The sequence below is a fragment of the Sebastes fasciatus genome, chromosome 10, assembly GCF_043250625.1.
Source record: "Sebastes fasciatus isolate fSebFas1 chromosome 10, fSebFas1.pri, whole genome shotgun sequence".
NCBI lineage: Eukaryota > Metazoa > Chordata > Actinopteri > Perciformes > Sebastidae > Sebastes > Sebastes fasciatus.
In genome coordinates this window covers 19263371-19281303 of record NC_133804.1, presented here as the reverse complement: position 1 = coordinate 19281303, position 17933 = coordinate 19263371, and the positions used below count along the sequence as shown (strand labels likewise).

The following is a 17933-nucleotide window of genomic DNA, read 5'->3' as shown; positions in this document are numbered from 1 at the left end:
GGAAGTGGATAATGGCGGTGTAAACAACGTGAAGCTCTTTGCAAGACACCGCTTAGTCAAACCGCTATTGACAATAACACGTAAAAAACAAAGCTTTTAAGTTAACGGAATATGTTTTCAGCACTAGGAGGACTTCTGCTCGGTGTGCCAACCATTAAAACCCCACTGATTCACTGCTTGGTGGTGTTTAGAGGCTAGTTTCACTAACTCTTTCAGCCCAGTTTAGAGTTAGTCTGTAGAGATGGACTGCGTCGTGACAGGAGGAAACGTGAAAGGTAGAACACATTTCCTGCCTTTTAGTATAGAATAGAATAGAAAGCTTTATTGTGATTGTATTAAATACAACGAGAATCACAGTTGCCACTTCTGATCAGTGCTTTAAAACAAATACTTGACAAGACTAAACAAGGCAGATAAAACATAACAGGTAAAACATACACAGTTATAAAGCAAAGTAGATGTAATCAATCAATATAAACAGAATTGTTACACTAGAGGTATGAAATAGATGTAATAAATAAATATAAACAGAAGTGTTACACTAGAGGTATGAAATATGAAAATAGATGTAATGTAAACAGAGGTAATTGCACTTGTTAAATAGGTAGGGTAGATGTAATAAATAAAATGTAAACAAAGGTAGTTGCACTTGAGGTGTATATTGCATCAAGGTATAAATTGCACAGACAAATGTATTTCACATTCAGTGTATTAATATTGCACAGATTTATCGTTTGTTTAACTAGAACACCAGTATACTGCAATAATAAGATGCTAATCATGTTGTGTGTGTGTGTGTGCGTGTGTGCGTGCGTGCGTGCGTGTGTGCGTGTGTGTGTGTGTGTGTGTGTGTGTGTGTGTGTGTGTGTGTGTGTGTGTGTGTGTACCGTCCAGTGCTGGCCAAAGCCATCCATTCTCTGTCCAGGATCGGTGATGAGCTCTATGTGGAGCCTCAGGAGGATGGGGTAAGCTGCTCTGATACTGTCTAACAAACACCCAACACTTCCTCCACTTGTCATGCATGTAGTCTTGTTTTGCTTCCTGTTGGTGCACACTTTGCGTCAATGAGTGGTGCTGATTTGAGCCTTTTTTTTTCTCTCTCTCTCTCTCTTGTAGCTGGCCCTGCGGTCTGTGAACTCCTCTCGGTCGGCATATGCTTGCTTCCTGTTCGCACCACTCTTCTTCAGCAGGTGCAGACTGTGTGTGTGTGTGTGTGTGTGTGTGTGTGTGTGTGTGTGTGTGTGTGTGTGTGTGTGTGTGTGTGTGTAAGTCACTGAACATCACATTTTTATGTGTCATTTTATTATAGGAGCTTTAAAGCCAACTCCCATTTTTTGTGCAGGTACACCATCCCCAGTGGGCACGCCTTCCGCTGCAAGATGGCAATAAAGGTGTGGTGAGAGAAAGAGATGAGCTTTTTAAATGCTTTATACAGTTTGTGTGTTCATATTCAATACATTTACATGGACTGTCTGTTATCATCTATGTCAGTGATTCCCCACCTTCTTTTGTATGACGTACACCCCCCCTACAAAAGCCCTGTCAGATGAGCTTAAATACTCCTTCATCAACACCTGACTCCTTTGATGTTACTACATTTTTTTTCATACAAGACAAAGTGATCATAGAGTACATGGCATGTGTCACCCAGCAGTTGTATTGTCACATGTAGAAAAAACGTTGAGCAATTTTACATGTTACATTACAACGTTTTAGAGATTAAAGGAAGGTGAACACGTCTAAAATGTCCTTAAATGTGACCAACTTGTTGGTTTGTTTGTTTTTCATGGAAGCTTCAATGTAGAATATTGGTTTAATACGGTTAATAATAGTAGGGCTGTGTGTCCCAAATACTATTTTTTGAGCTTTGAAGCTTTGGTGAGAAATATTCGAAGGTATTCGAAGCTTCGTAGCGCGGCATGGCGGGGCGCAGCAGGCTGACTTCTTCATCTGTCTGTCTGTCTGTCTCCATCTCCCCCGTTTCAGTGTGCCACTGCCGCACTACTGTACACACACACACACACAACAAACAGCGATATCTGTCTGAGAATAACAAATAATATTTAATGTTGAATATGAATAATGTGGGCTTATTCCTTATTTCTATGTTGGGATTTATGAAAAAAAAAGCATTTGAATACTGATTTGGAGATTGAGTACCATGGCAACAGACAAAGCTTCAATGCTTCAAAGCATTTGGGTCAGCCCTAGTTAATACCAGAGCATTTCAGTGCATATTAAACTAAGTCATAGTCCTGTCCTCCTTGTGTTTATCTATTTTTCCCCCCTTCTTATGTTCCTCTATGTGTGAGTCAGAGCGTGCAGGCCGTGTTCAGGTCTCTAGCGACTATGGAGAAGACGGTGGAAAAGTGTCACATCGAGCTGGATGAGCAGAAAAACCGCCTCACCTTCACCCTTCACTGCAAACACGGTATGCTTTTACTTCCTGCTCAGATGATTCACAACGTGGATGATTTTCAAAATGACTACAACTGATTTATACTGACACATATTTTAGCCGTTGAAGCACATCATGCATTCATTACATTGTATTCCACCTGCTCGTGTTCTCAATGTGTGTTGGTATTTTCTCTGCAGGTCTCATGAAGACACATAACCTGTCTTTCCAGGACAGTGAAAGCTTACAGGCTGTGTTTGATAAAGACAGCTATGCCAACGTATTCAGATCCCACCCCAGGTCTGTAAAGTTCTACACGGTTACAGCTTAGTCGAACTACTTAAAAAATGACGAGACGAGACTCTGGATTTAAAATCTGACATTCTCCTTTAGTGAATGAAAAAGAGGTTTACACTTTAGCTTTTGATAATAAAGGGTACACAACTTGGCTGCCAACAACAACAACAACATCTAACTAATATCTCAGAAACGTTTACCTATTTGTTCTGCTCCCACAGCATTCTGGGTAGTGACCTTTGGCCTCCAGATTATCTTCTGTACTTATTACTTCACAATTCAAATAATCAAATGAAATCTACAGTCTTCTTTTAACTCAACATTAACTGTTTTTCATGAATTATTTACTTTATAACTACTCTTATGAAATATACACCAGTTTCATTCAAATAAAGTCAAAACATACATTTGTTGCTATAAAAATAATAGCGATCTTTCTATCTCTTTCTACCTTTAATTTTTCTTGTATGTGGTTTTCCTATTGCCTTGTAATTGTTGTTTGACAAATATGTTTTTTTTAAGGCTGATACAGATACTTCTTGATTACAATTGATTAATTAAATCAATGAACAATATTTCTAAATAAAGGTAAATTATGTAGCTGTTGTCAGAGAGGAACCTGCATTGAGGCCGACTCACCACATCCCAACCACTGTTACGTTAGTCCAATACCACAAGTAGTTTGTTTTTTGTTGTTGTTTTTTTGCCTTTCCTCACTCACAGCTCACTTTTTGTCTTCCCTTACTCTCAGGCTGCTGGTGGACACAGTCGTCCTCTTCCCTCCGTCTCTGGAAGAAGTGACCGTGTCCGTGAGTGATGAACGGATGTGGTTCAGGAACCATGTGGAGGAAGAAGCAGGTGACTATTTATTTCACCCAGAAGTTACAAATTGACTTAATAAAATTTGAAAAACTTGTGTTTCACAAAGTCATACACTGTTTATTTATACAAATCTTACTAATCTTACATCAGACATTCAAGTAATTTAGAATTAAGGAGATCAACATTTTAGTGTGACAGAACTTAAACTAGGTTTGTTTTTATAAAGGAGGGTGTATTCAGTGAATACAACACTAAACCAGAATCTTTCCATAATAAAAGAAAAAAGGAGAATAAACATATCTTGATGATTCATAATGAGTAACTGTGGTTTTTAAAGGAGCGTTGTATAACAAAAATAAAGAAGTTGCTATTATGTTGCCATGAATGACATGTAGATGATAATGCAAAAAGAGGAAAGAGGATGGATTTGAACCCAGTGGTGCCCTTGTGTGGTAGAAAGGCAGAACAGCAGAATTGCACTGTGTAGTCTTGACTGTCATTAGCCAATAGAGGTAGTTTTCTCGACTCTGCAAGTCAACAGCAATAGAATATAAAAGAATATTAAGTAGTTTATTCAAAAATAAGTCGTTTTTTTTGTTTTCTTGTCTCTGCATTTGTCCCCCATTCACTCCTACTTTTCTGTCTGTTTCTCTCGCTGCCTGTTTCCCTCTCAGACCAGTCCAAGGCCATGCTGACGGAGCTGTGTCTGGCTTCAGACGAGTTTGACCATTTTGCCGTCCAGGCTCACAACAGCGTCACCTTTTGTCTAAAGGAGTTGCGGGTGAGACAGAGGACAAAGGAAGGGGTGATGGAGCAACAGAATAGGAGGATTAGTCAGGAGGGAGAAGATTGGGGAAATTTACCAGAGAGAGAGAGAAAGGACACTGAGGACAATTTGCAGACAGTTTTACATTACATTCATTTAGCTGACGCTATTATCCAAAGCAACTTACAATGAGTGCCGTGTGGATACAACCAAAACCAAAACTATGCTTGCATTGATTTACTCATCAAGGCGGTTCGCTAAGTGACGTTTTTTCATCTCTCCTCCAGGGTTTGTTAGTGTTTGCAGAGTCCACTGGTCTCCCTATTTCTATGTACTTTGATGAACCAGGCAGGTAAACATACTTAAATACATATATGTTAGTTAATCACTTGTGTAACTACGATGTCCTGACGTTTACATTTTGTGTGTGTGTGTTTGTGTGTGTTAGCCCTGTAGTGCTTTCAGTAACAGACAGTGTACTGGAGGGGAACTTTGTGCTGGCCACGCTTTCTGATGACCCCAATCACCGTAAAACCAACACTAGACGGTAACGCTCAAACACAAAACTGAATGCATAAAATGATGTGGGTGGGAAATCGTTACAGGTTGCAATTTTCCTTGTTCGTCAGTCTTCGAAAAAGGGCAGAACAGTGAAAGTGAAGTAAAAATAAAACAGTTTTGTCATTCATCCAGTGGTTTCTTCACTTCTAATGACAGGCAGGAAACCCTCAGCATTTACTCTGCAGAGATGTTACGACAACTGTTTCAAAAGACGCCTTACTGTTGTCTTCCTCTGAGTGGAGGAGTCAGCTGACTACAAGCTGCAGGTGTTCCAGCCAACACATCTGTCCAGCTGTGGCTCATTTGGTCTGTGGCATAGTCTAATAAAAGTTGGATAGTAGTCTCATAGAATTGACACAAATGGCAACGTATTCCTTGAAAATGTATAATGAGATGAAATCTTACAATGTGTCATAAATGTAGCATGTGAGATGCATCGGACATGAGTGAGGGAATTTTCAACACTTCCACAATCTTCACTTGTCAGAACTGCAGCACTGGTTAGGTAACGGACATGTCAGACTGGGCTGATCAGCGTTTTTAGTTAGGATTTCATTAACTTGGCATTTTTAAGGCCTCTGTGATCTCTGTCGAAAATGTGTAAAACATATTTCTCCAACTTGTCAGCCCATTCTGGGAAGAGAGGGACATTTCTTGTAGAAGACACCTTTGAAAAAGTCTGTATTTGTGTCTTCATCCACCAGCTGTTGTGACTTCTCCGCACGATAAATACTAAAGATTACATGCTTGCTAATAGGACTAAAGAAGAGGAATAGTAAAACCTTCATCTTCACAATACACTAAATTATTATTATGTCGGTAAAGGTCAGACATGTTTTTCCTCTTACTCATTCATGTCACATTTCTCTTCCTGTCTATCTCCTCAGAGCACGCACACCGCCACCGCCGCCCCCTCCTGATGACTTCATGAATGACGACATAGACTGCTACCTCATCGCCATGGATACCAGTATGGCGCCAGGCCCCTCGGCTACAGGTCCGCCCACACCCCCATTAGCTGAACCCATATGTTCAAAACAGACAGCCAATCACAGGACAAGGCTACACAGTGAGGAGGAGGACGAGGAAGATGAAACAGCTGATTCAGCCAGACCGCCTAATAAGAAGGTATGGTTTAGTTTTCACATTCATGAATTGTTTGTTTCTTTATTTACACATAAAACAAATTAAGAAAAGATACAATATATAATTTGCAAGGGAATGTGAAGGAGGATTGCCTAAAAACCCTCCAGGGGCTTGAGAAGTGTCATTCTCCAGGTGGCACATTACAGGTAATAATTACAGTAATGTAATATAAACAATTTGTATGTATCTATCCATAATTTTAGACATAGTAAAACACACACATAGTATAGTACACATAAGTAACAACACATAGTAATTAAAAGGCTCAAAATGGAAAAAGCTGGTAGATAAATGTGTAATGGAGGGAGATGAGACAAAATGTATTTCCAGATTAACAGCTGTTTCTTTGCATATGGCATTTTGTTTTTATAGTAATTGATTTAATCACCAACCTAATTCACTTTCAAACCATCAAAACAATAAACTACAAAAGGCATCATCTGGTCTGAGACTGCCTGTCTTTTTTGTTCTCGTGGGATTTCACAAAGTACACAACTAATCTCAGACAAAGTGTACATAATTTCAAGATTAATCCAGTTATAGACTTGAAGCAAATGATTGTCATATTCATCCAAATCATGCTAGGACTAGGCGCTAGGGGTGGGGAAAAAATATTAATTTTGCGTGGCAATATTGTATCGATACATGGACGTCAAGTATCGATCTTTTATTATATAATCTATTAACCTCTTAACAATCCTGCGGCCCGACGGCAGGCCCGGCCACTTTTCTGTCTGTCAGAGGTTGTAGCAGGCTCAGTTTTAAAGATAGAGTGAATATAAGGTATCATATTAACTATAAAACCTAAGAAATCCATTGGTACCAACCATGTTACTTTGTCGGGAGGAACGCTAAATCAATAAAGTTCTGCTAAATTTTGGTGAGGAAAAACTGGCCTGGCCATTTTCAAAGGGTTCACAAAGGGGACATGTAAACTCTGAGATGAACAGAATGAAAACTGTATCTTATTAGATAAAACAGATGTTGACAAACTGCATAATTTGCAGTTGAAATTTTTTTAATAAATAGCAATATATCGCAATATATCTTAATAGGCTCTAGGTAACAATTGGCTGGACATAACTTGCGAAAATTATTATTTAAAATAAAACACATTCTCATGAAAGTCTTCTCTATTTTTCCTCTCTCAGTTCTGTTCCTTGTTCTTTGGATCGGTGCTTCCCCCGTCTTCTCAGATGACCACTCAACCAGTGACAAGTCAGGAAGTGTTGGCCAGTGACAGTGAGGACGACACACAGTGAAGCAGAGTGACAGTTGGATGAGAGGTGGACTTTTACTGTTGGACACCTTGAACCCTTATTTCCCATCTTCTCCTGCCTGTGCAGAGATTTATTTTTTTTTTTACATGGGCAAAAATATGCAAAGACAGTGCACAGCACAGAACAGGATGGACACTGCTGAATGTTTTATTGGACTATAATGTTAATGGAAAGTATGGGATTATGTGAACCTGGACTTGAAGCACTTCCTGTTTATTTTCATTCAAAGTCTGTTCAGTTTGTGAATCGAGATGCAACAAAAAAGCTCCTCTAAATAAAAGAAACCTATTTTTCAAAGTATGAAACCATTATTTATTATTTATTGTTTATTTACATGTAAAAAAAGATTCAAGTATGACAAAGGTTTAGGATGAGGGACATGAGGGAACAAAAAGACCAGTGAGATGTGGAGGCCTGAAACACTCAGTAAAACCTCTCGTTCCTCCAGATCCCATAGCAAAGACATTTTTTGGTCAAAAGTAAGATTCAGCAAAAGAAGCAGAATATCTCTGCGACCGTGATGCAGTCTTTGCAGGTTGAGTCACATCACTGCTCCCTTTCTTACTTGGCACCTGGAAACTTTTCCCCCTCGTCTGCGGTTTCCTCCTCTCTCGCTCTTTCTCCTTCCCCAGCTCCTTCTCTCTCTTCTTCCTCACCCTCTCCTCTTCTTTCTCTCTTCTCTCTCTGTCCCTCCGCCTCTTCCTCCTCTCCCTGGAGCTCAGTTTCTTCTCCTCCTCCTCTTCCTCCTCCTCCTCCTCATCCTCTACCTCAACAGGTTTCCCCATCCCTGTCCCATCACTGAAGTCCTGGATCAAGATTTGGGGGACTTGCATTTTGGTTGTCCCCTTTGCCTTTTTGGGCTGCTCTCCTCTCAGTCTGCGGAAGAGACCGAAACGTTTAGGGGGGTCGGGCGGCGGCTGCTCCTGCTGCACCGCTATCCTCTCAGTCGCGTCTGCAGACAGTGACGAGGACTGTGACTCACTGTGTTTAACTTCTGGGTGATTAGCAGTAGATTGTGATTGGCTAGTTTTCTCTGGCATGGTGAAGAGATCCTCAGAGAGCCTACGTGCTAACTTGGACCCACGGGAGTTGGGTGACTTGCGGACGCAGACATCGCCAGAAGTACGGTTGCTGCGATGCCCGGATGCTGGTGTCAGGCCGCTGCTATCCGGCTTCACGAGGTGAGAATCTTTGTCTTGGACTTGTGGGTTACTTTCAGTATTTGGAGAGTCTGTTGGTTCAGTAGAAACAAAGACGTCGTCCTCTGCTACAGTGTTTTCTTGAACATTTTCTGTGCTTTCTTCCTCCTCCACAGACACATGGCTCGTTGGTTGTTCAGGTGCAGGTTCCTCAGAGGTTTCTATTGAACTCGCTTTCCCATCAGGCTCGGCGGCGGTGAGAGTCTCCTGTGGAGGTGCTATGGAGTCAGTAGTCTCCGTTTCTTTTGTTTTTTCTTCTGATTGTGTTTGATCATGGTCAACCTGTACCTCTGGTTGTGCAGTCAAACTTCTTTCTTCTTCCTCCTGCGTAGCTGCAGATGCTACTGCGTCACACTCGTTCTCAAATGCTTCACTTGACTCCGCCACTATGTCGTTTGCAACTGGTATTTCTGCTCCAGTCTCTGTATCAGCTGCTAAGTCAGTGCCTTCTTTTGGTTGGATGCATTCAGGTGAACACGGTATTAATGTTTCTTCTTCTGTCTTTGGATCTATGTGTTGTTCCGAATCTATTTGTACTATTTCAACCTTTAATTCCAGTGTGTCTGCACCTTCCTCTACCTTTTCTTGAGTCTGTGCCAGTTCATCAGTTTCTGTTTGGGTGTGGGACTGTTCTTTCATGTCTGTTTCTGCTAATGACTCACTGCTGTGGAATTTTCCTTCAGTGGCATCTCCCTGTGAGCTCCTGTCTGTCTCTGTGATCACTTGTTGCTGTTGTGTCTCTGTCTCTGTTGTAGGATCGTTGACAGTTGGAGCTTCGGCTTTATTATCTGTCTCTGTGATCACTTGTTGCTGTTGTGTCTCTGTCTCTGTTATAGGATCGTTGACAGTTGGTGCTTCAACTTTACTGTCTGTCTCTGAGGCTGGGTTTGTCACAGTTGTGACTCTGTCCCCCTCCGTCTGTTGCACATTTTCAGTTCCTGTACTCTCCTCTGGTTTCATGTCGGCCTGAATCATCTGTTCCTCACTGGGGTGTACACTTTCCTGCGTCTCTACCTCTGTGTTTTTAACTGCATTGGCATCTTTCTGTATCTCAGTCTGATTTTCCTCCACAGCAGCTGTATGTTCACTTTCTGCCACTTGTTTTTCTGCCTCTTTATTTGTGTCTTTCACCTCAATTTCCAGATGCTTGCTTTTGTCCAGCTCATCTCCCTGTTTGTGTTCAACAGTCTGATCTTCGGCTGGACTTTTGGTTTGTTCTGTCTCCACATTTGTTTCTTCCGTCTGTTCTGGAAGCATTTTACTTTCCTCTGTCTCTTTGAGTTGGCTTTCCTCCTCTCCAGTGATTCTTGTTTCAACTTCTTCAGTCTGTTCTTCTGTGATGACTCTTTCTTCTACGTGCTCTGCTGGCATGTTTTGGATCTCCATCTTTTTAGGTTCTTCTAAATATTCTTTCTGTTCAGTCTGTCCTGTTAGTTTCGGTTCACTCTGTTTTTTATGTTCCTCTATAACTACGTCCTCCTCCTCCTGAACGCCCTGCACCTTCTTAAAGTTGAACTCGGTCCAGCTCCTACAGTCCTCCTTCGCTCCCATTGAGAGATGCCTCACGACTCTGCCGCCGCCGCCGCTGCCTTCCCATTCGCGCGTGGTGTTCGCCTTTCCCCCTTTCCTCCCCCACTTGTGAAGGAGGGAGGGAGACAGTGAGAGAGTGGAGGCCGAGCGAGCAAGAGGGACAGACAGGTTTCCTTTCTCTCTCTCTCTCCGGTCCCGCTCTTCCTCACTCTGGCGAGCCCTCTCCCACGCCATCCGGTATCCCTGGCAGCGTCCTCTGGGGTCAAAGGTGGACGAGGGTCTGTCTTTCCTCCACTTTTGTAACTCCTTCTCCATCTGCTTTTCAAGATCTCTGGCTGACAGCTGCACCGAGCACACCTGAGAAAGGAAGAAAATCAATGGTCTCACGTTCGTTTTATTGTAATTTTCTAATAAGATATTACCTCATTTGGTGTTTTGAGCATAATGGTATAGAGTGCTATCTAACACGTCAGTACAAAATTCTCCACAGGTGTTGAAATCAGGTTACGGCAACATGTGATTCACGCCATTTTCATCCTCATCAAACCATTCAGTGACCCCTTGTACATTGTCATCACTCCCGTCAGAATAGTGATGTTTCATTATAGGATAAAGATGACGATTACAGACAATAACTTTGTATTGATTTACAGTGATGTTTCACTCCGAGGGGATAAGTGAACCAGAAGATGCCAGGAAAATGCCTCCCACCTGTACAGAAGCATCTAAATTTGTTATGTTTATCTACTCATTTATTCAAGGTTTCCTTGAACTTCGATTGTGTGTGGTGCAGCTGTTTGTCTAACTAACTAACTAGTAAACCAGATGTTCGCAGTGGCTGCCCATGTGTTTCATTCTTACCTCTGCTATAAAGGTGTCGTCCTCCTCTTGGACCTGCTCCCTGACGCCCCTCAGCCTCTCCAGAGTCTCCATCTGGCCCTGACACTGCTTCCTCTGATCGGCCCGGCCCAGCACCCGACGCACCAGCACCACCGCCACCTGGAGCAGCACCCGCACCCCTGCACAGACGAGAGGAGAGGAGAGGAGAGGAGAGGTAAGAGTGAAATGGGTACCACAACAATCACATCATATGCTGTAAATAATTCCACAAATCACTTCTGAAGTGACGACAGATGCAGTGTGTAGGATTTGGGGGGTATCTAGCGGTGAGGTTGCAGATTGCAATCGACTGAAACCTCTCCTGTGTGCCAAGCGTGTCGGAAAACTACGGTGGCCGACGCAAAAACGCAAAAGGCCCTATCTAGAGCCAGCGTTTGGTTTGTCTGTTCTGGGCTACTGTAGAAACATGGCAGCCGGCTCCGTGAAGAGGACCCGCTCCGTATGTAGATAGAAACAGCTCGTTCTAAGGTTATTATTTTTAGGTGATTATACACTAAAGAAAACATACTTATTAATATTAAATTCCGCTTCTGCTAATAGATCCCCCTAAATGCTACACACTGTTCCTTTAAGTTCCTCATGTTTTGCAAAGTTGTGCATTTTTAGACATAAAAGATTAGCTAATAGGAATATAAATCATAGTACAACAAATAAGGCAATATAACTAATGTCATTCTTAAGTCAAATAATATGATATACAGATTATTGTATCTGAGAAAATACATATTTTTTCCCCTTTCACCAGATAATTTAGTTGTTATGACCCACAGCAGCCTATATGTTGGACGTACCATAGCAGAAAAAGAGGTCCCAGACTCGGAGCAGTGTGTTGAAGGGCAGGTGACGTGTGAAGAGACACATCAGCCAGTCGGTGGCGAACATGAGGGGCTCCACTTCGTGGTGCTGCAGGTGTTTGTGTGCAGCTGGACTCGTCCTTTTCAAGACCCAGGTCAGCATGGACGCATCAAACAGGACTCCCTCCTACAGAGGTACACATGCTTAGATTAGTTCGGGAAAACAGAGATCCAAGTAATCATTTGTTTTATGGGTTTGTAATTTCATAATAATTGGAACATTTCTTGGAAAACTATGTACAGTAACCTCAGACTCAGTATAGGGAAGCTTTTCCTTGAAAGAACATATCCTAAATTGTGGTTAATTCATAGTACAAAGGAACAAAAATCATCTTTCAAGTTCAATTTACTGATTTACATGTAAATTATCTGTGTTTATTATAAATAAATGCAGTGTCAGGTACATTAAGTGTGCATGTGTTCTCACCAGCAGAGGGCTGTAGTATCCAGGCAGGTACTGCTCACTAATCTGCACCAGACACCAGAAGGCTTCCTGCCAAGGTTACATGATGGCACATAAAGTGAGTCAACATCAGAAGCCACAATAGCTCCTTCATGATTTGGACAATTATACAGAATTGTGTCCATTATCCTTATTATTGTGTGTTTGTGGGGTATTGACGGCTACCTCAGCTGGCATGTTCATCAGCAGCACTGCAGCCACAGGCCCCTGTGCCTGGCAGTAACCCTCCTCTGGCTGGTACTGAGTGTACGCTTTCAAAACCCGGAACAAACCACGCTGCCTACACACACCACAGGAGTCAGTCACACAAACCACAAGTTTAAATCACATGTTTAGTTACAAATCCTCTTTGAGTAGAGAGAGGAATTAACAAGGAGGAGATAGCAGCTGAGGCACAATGAAGACTATCAGCTTGTCAACAGAAACAAATAGAAGAAGAGATGTTTCTTACCCATGTCCGTCTTTGGAAAGGAACATTTCGTGGAAAGGAAACTGTCGGTCCAGGTCTCTCTCGATCACGTCCACCCAGCTCTGCAGAGCGGGCTGCGAGTCCAGACACTAACACACAGACGGAAGATAGTTTAAGTTACAAACACTCGACTATTTGTAACAAGTTGTTATAAGGAAATGGACTTCCATTTACTGTAACAATAGAAAAATAGTGCACTATATGAACTATTTTCTATGATGAGCCTGATTTACGTTTAGTGCTGCAACTAACGACTGTTTTAACTGATTTATTGTTTAGTCTGTAGAAAGTCGATAGAACATTTTGTACAAAAAGTAGGGCTGAAATATTTTGAAAAAAATATTTAATTGCGATTATTATGACTGATATTACAATTGCGATATGATTTGCGATATTAGAGGGAATGATCATTTTTATATAATGAAAATGAAAAGGATTATGGTGTAATTTCTCTCTGGGATCTACCAAATAAAGATGTTTACTTAAGTCTGTAGAATATGATATGTAGGCAAAGACATCTCTGCAGCATGACAATATTTATTTTAAAATGTTTTTTTGACAAACATTTTGCCTTTCAAAAATATTGCGCCTCCTGCGATACAGTAGGCCATATTGTGATTTTGATAAATTTCGATTAATTGTGCAGCCCTAATACAAAAGTCAGGAAATAGTGATTGCCTATGACAAGATCCCACAGGCCAATATAATGTGCTCAGTCCAAACCCAAAACATTTTCCATTTACAAAGATATAAAAACAGTGAATAGCAACTTAAATAAGTCGTCAATTCATTTTCTGTCGAGCGACTGTTTTGTCAGTACAAATACATTCAATTTACAGTGATATAAAACTGAGAATAACAGGAAATGTTCACATTTGAGAAGCTGGAACCAGAAAAATATTTGTCATTAGAAAACAAGACATCTGAGGACGTCATCTTGGGCTTTAGGAAACACTGATCGACATTTTTCACAATTTTCTGACATTTTATAAACCAAAAAACGAATTGATTAATCTGGAAAATAATCAACAGATTAATTGACAATGAAAATAATTGTTAGTTGCAGCCCTGTTTGTCACATTTGCTTGATAAATTACACAAACGAGCACTAGTAACACTGCATCCTTTACCTATCAGATGCTGAAACAATATATTGTTGCATCTTACCATCTGTGGTTGTTGCTGCTGTTTTAAAAGCATTAACCAGACTGAGTGAGAGTGTTTAGTTTTCTTGCCTGGTAGCGGTTTTCGTTGGTCTTCATCCTGTCAGTAGCTCCACACAGCAGAGGCCAACACTTGGCTCTGAGTGAGGCGGGGATGCCTTTCTGACACTGCACTTTGACCTGAAGGGACGTTGGCAACAGACACCAGATCAGCTCAGTGCAGCCAGAAACAAATGACTGCATTTCATTGTTGTCAGTGTGAATGCTAACAGCCTGTTTCACAGCAGACATTTTTGACTCACAGCAGGAAAAGCACAGTTTTTACGTACTAATAACGTTAACAATGGCTCTGTTCTATTCAAGTGTCCCAGTAAGCAAGCATGCAATACCAGGACCTTGAAACTGAAGCAGCTAAATGGCATTCAGCCATCATTCATTTTATTATTTACTGTGTTTTGTCTTTCATGGAAAAGGCCTCATCATCACCCTTCATTCACACTACATTTAATGACTTTAGGTGTCTTAAGACGGGACACACCTTACTGGTCTTCTTCAACAGCATGCGATCCCATTGGCTGATGATATTTATCCACTTGGTTTCCCTCTGTCTGACCAACTCAGGGGGTGGGCCCACACACCTGACACAAAACACCACACAAAAAACACCAGGTAAGTATTTTAAACATGAGATATTCAATATAAGAATGAGAGTCTTTTTATGTGCCTCGTCCATTGACTGTGCTACAGTAGTTAGGCTCATTAAACTGGAGACCTTAGCTACAGTATTTAGGCTCATTAAACTGGAGACCTTTTCAGTGTGCAGAGTTGCTGCGTGCACTTTTGTGTGTTGTCATTGTAGAAAGACAGCGCACCGAATAACAAGACAGGAAACAGGAAAACCACACGGTTAGCAGTGTGATGTCTCCATGGCAACAGGTCAGGATGTTATCAATGGGGAAAGCGTGAAGACGGCAGGTAGCGATTTGTTCGGCTGGTCTTATCCACTGCTTCATCTGGTCCTCCGCCAAGATTTCTGGTTTCATTGTTGATTTAAATGTTATATAAATGTGTATTCTGCAAAGAGTTTGCTGGTATCTGAAAGTAAAAATGCTGAGTATTTTTCATGTGCACTTACCTCTAGTTTGCACTCTTTCTGGTATGGATTTTATGCCTTTTTACAGAATTATAATTATTGCAGCAGCATCAGCTCCCCCATATTGTCTTGTAATGTTACTGTAGGTTTTGTCTCTTCCTTTTCTGAAGTGTTTCCCAAAATGTGACGACTGTAGCTTAGGAATCCTTGCACTTCAAACAGGCCTGACACAGCTTTGTGTTAAAGGTCTAAGTCGTGCTTCAAAATGGGGCTGGGTGGTGTGGCCAAAATCTTCTATCCCGATATAGGTAATTTCATATCTCGATAACGATATACACTCACCGGCCACTTTATTAAGCACACGTGTTCAATTGTTTGTTAACACAAATAGCTAATCAGCCAATCACATGGCAGCAACTCAATGCATTTAGGCATCTAGACGTGGTGAAGACGATTTGCTGAAGTTCAAACCGAGCATCAGCATGGGGAAGAAAGGGGATTTAAGTGACTTTGAACGTGGCATGGTTGTTGGAGCAAGACGGGCTGGTCTGAGTATTTCAAAAACTGCTGATCTACTGGGATTTTCACGCACAACCATCTCTAGGGTTTACAGAGAATGGTCCGAAAAAGAGAAAATATCCAGTGAGCGGCAGCTGTGTGGACGAAAATGCCTTGTTGATGTCAGAGGTCAGAGGAGAATGGGCAGAGTGGTTCAAGATGATAGAAAGGCAACAGTAACTCAAATAACCACTCGTTACAACCAAGGTATGCAGAATACCATCTCTGAACGCACAACACGTCCAACCTTGAAGCAGATGGGCTACAGCAGCAGAAGACCATCAGTACTAGCAAGGTGTACCTAATAAAGTGGCCGGTGAGTGTATATTACAATACAGCATGTTTACTGGTAATTCATTAAATAGTCTATATGATATAACCACATGGTAAAGCCTATTTGTGTATGTGTCCTGTGTGAATTAAATACTTGACACATGAAAAGTATTTTCTCATTCAATTAAGAACTTTAGTGCAAAATGAACATAACAGTTTCAAGTGAAATTATGAAGCAAAAGAAATAATATTTCCATTTATACAGTACACATTTGTTAATTGCATTGAAACTGAGTGGTGAAACTGAGATTTTCTGAGAAATTTAAATTAGTATGTGCTTGTTATTATCAATTTAGACGACATAATTGTGTATCACGATATCTCGATATATGATACTTCAGAATGAAACTTAAAGCCACCATGGATGGCGCTCCTCTGCAGAACAGAGTAGTAGTTTTGTAGATGACCCTATAAAAATAACCACTCATGAATATTTCTGCCAACATATTTAACTGTAGCTTTTATGCGCTGGTTTATTGTCCTTTCATGTGGCTGTCTCCTCGTTCAAGCTCCCTGTAAAGTTTCAAACTTCACTTTCTGTGTAAACAAAGCTTTCTTTCACTCTTTAGCAGAAACATGTTTGCTCTTGTTTGGCCCAACCTGTTCATTTATTCTCAAATAAATGGTTTGCAGCTTTCTTATTAGGACCTGTTTACTGTCTTTTGACTGCATTTTACTAATCAGAGCAGTGTGTTATTTGCCCACTTGGCTCTGTTTTTTGGATGCAGACGCTGTTCTGTCTCATAAAAGTGTTGGATCTTCAGATACGTGGTCTCTGTAGAAATACACAGGCCCCTTAGAAACTCAATTAACCTTCAATCTGCTAATGGGATAGCTTTTCAGCATTTCAACAATTTCTTTGAATCTTAAACTGTTTAAAGGTCTTTTTGAAACAAGAATTAAAACTACAGAACCAGTATACCTACTTTTAGTAACAGTGCTGAGCTCAATGAAAGTACAGTAACGGTACACAGATGTGGAGCTGCTCACCCAGCTGTGGATCCATTTGTCAGGATGAAGCCAAAGCGGTCTGTCTCAGGCTCCAGACCGACCTCTGACCCTGCATCAGATCCAGAGCTGTCCTCTTCACTGAGCTTCTTCGGGGCTGGGCTCGTTGGACTTAACATCTTACTGACAGAGAAGATTATTCAGCATGTGACTGTACTCTGTCGTCATGATTATGTGACTTTACAATGCCTCTTACGTGTAGATTTATCTAAGATGTTCAATACCTTAATCCCTAAAAAACACTGTTCTGACTGGAGTATGTTTAGGTTGATATTGTTAGTAGTTGTATGAATAAAAATGTTCTGCTACACTTCATAACATCTTAGGCTACACGCTACAGTATGCTGCCTCTCTTCAATTCAAACCATGCTTATGACATCTGGCTCACTTCTGTTTTTAGCATTAGTGTAAAGCGGTTTAAATCAACTTTCTTCCCTCCAACCAAACAACCACAACAAGAACACAGTTAAATATGTTGAAATAGTAAATGAAATTACCTTTTTACATTTCCGTCATGTTTGATCACTCGGTTGTTGAAGGGGTGAAGTGTGACACCCTCCACTGATGAGGAAGACAAACTTCCTCTCTCTCTCTCTCTCTCTCTCTCTCTCTCTCTGTCTCTCTGAAGAACAACTGTATGACTTCCCTATTGGCTATTATAACAATAACATTGAATATTTATGGAATATAGTAATTTTTTCTTTAACTAACATGGAAGTGATACTCATGTGATTAATCAAACATGACATCAAAGTGCGTGATAAATGTGTATAATATGATGATTATGACCTTTTTAAAGTTGCTTCCTCTTGTCTGAACAAGTACATGTGTGCTGCCTTTGCTTGCTGTAGGAAATACTGTAATTATACGTGCTCAAAAGGCAATTGTTTTGTCCACAACCAGCACTGCTCCCAGTAGACCACATACACTTACAATTGCACACCAAATACTGACAATAACTGCACTATACTGTATAATGACTGTGCAATATCATTATTACTACTCTATTCATACTGTGCAATATTTTCAGGTGGAATTTCATTTCATTCTCACTGTGCAATACAATTTTCCACTTGTGCAATTTTGTTAATAG

At 40.9% G+C, this 17933-nt stretch overlaps 2 protein-coding genes across 3 annotated transcripts; one reads left to right on the top strand and one right to left on the bottom strand.

Moving 5' to 3' along the window:
- Positions 1-6: 6 nt before the first annotated feature.
- Positions 7-7567, top strand: rad9a (RAD9 checkpoint clamp component A). Its single transcript, XM_074648740.1, has 12 exons — positions 7-275; positions 895-965; positions 1117-1190; positions 1343-1391; positions 2317-2431; positions 2599-2698; positions 3447-3553; positions 4192-4298; positions 4571-4635; positions 4732-4830; positions 5732-5972; positions 7142-7567. The coding sequence occupies exons 1-12, from the start codon at positions 242-244 to the stop codon at positions 7250-7252; spliced, it is 1173 nt and encodes a 390-aa protein (XP_074504841.1). The 5' UTR covers positions 7-241; the 3' UTR covers positions 7253-7567.
- Positions 7340-17483, bottom strand: tbc1d10c (TBC1 domain family, member 10C). 2 transcript variants are annotated; one of them, XM_074648734.1, is made up of 10 exons: positions 17338-17483; positions 16823-16963; positions 14387-14486; positions 13921-14028; positions 12668-12774; positions 12382-12496; positions 12181-12246; positions 11691-11880; positions 10861-11018; positions 7340-10356 (listed from the first exon to the last, which is right to left on the bottom strand). In XM_074648734.1, exons 2-10 carry the CDS (start codon positions 16957-16959, stop codon positions 7744-7746), a joined length of 3594 nt encoding a protein of 1197 aa, XP_074504835.1. In that variant the 5' UTR covers positions 16960-16963; positions 17338-17483; the 3' UTR covers positions 7340-7743. The 2 variants fall into 2 exon arrangements, with proteins under 2 accessions (XP_074504835.1, XP_074504836.1); XM_074648735.1 differs by having other exon boundaries at positions 16823-16959; positions 17338-17482.
- Positions 17484-17933: the final 450 nt, after the last annotated feature.

Bases quoted from the DNA above. Each gene is read 5' to 3' on its own strand.
- rad9a (XM_074648740.1), top strand. From the start codon at position 242: ATGGACTGCGTCGTGACAGGAGGAAACGTGAAAG. The intron at 2,699-3,446 runs GTCTGTAAAGTT...CCTTACTCTCAG, and splicing joins GTATTCAGATCCCACCCCAG to GCTGCTGGTGGACACAGTCG. The intron at 5,973-7,141 runs GTATGGTTTAGT...TTCCTCTCTCAG, and splicing joins CCAGACCGCCTAATAAGAAG to TTCTGTTCCTTGTTCTTTGG.
- tbc1d10c (XM_074648734.1), bottom strand. From the start codon at position 16,959: ATGTTAAGTCCAACGAGCCCAGCCCCGAAGAAGCTCAGTGAAGAGGAC. The intron at 14,029-14,386 runs GTGTGTCCCGTC...ACGTCCCTTCAG, and splicing joins TGTTGAAGAAGACCAGTAAG to GTCAAAGTGCAGTGTCAGAA. The intron at 11,019-11,690 runs GTACGTCCAACA...TCGTCTGTGCAG, and splicing joins GGACCTCTTTTTCTGCTATG to GGGTGCGGGTGCTGCTCCAG.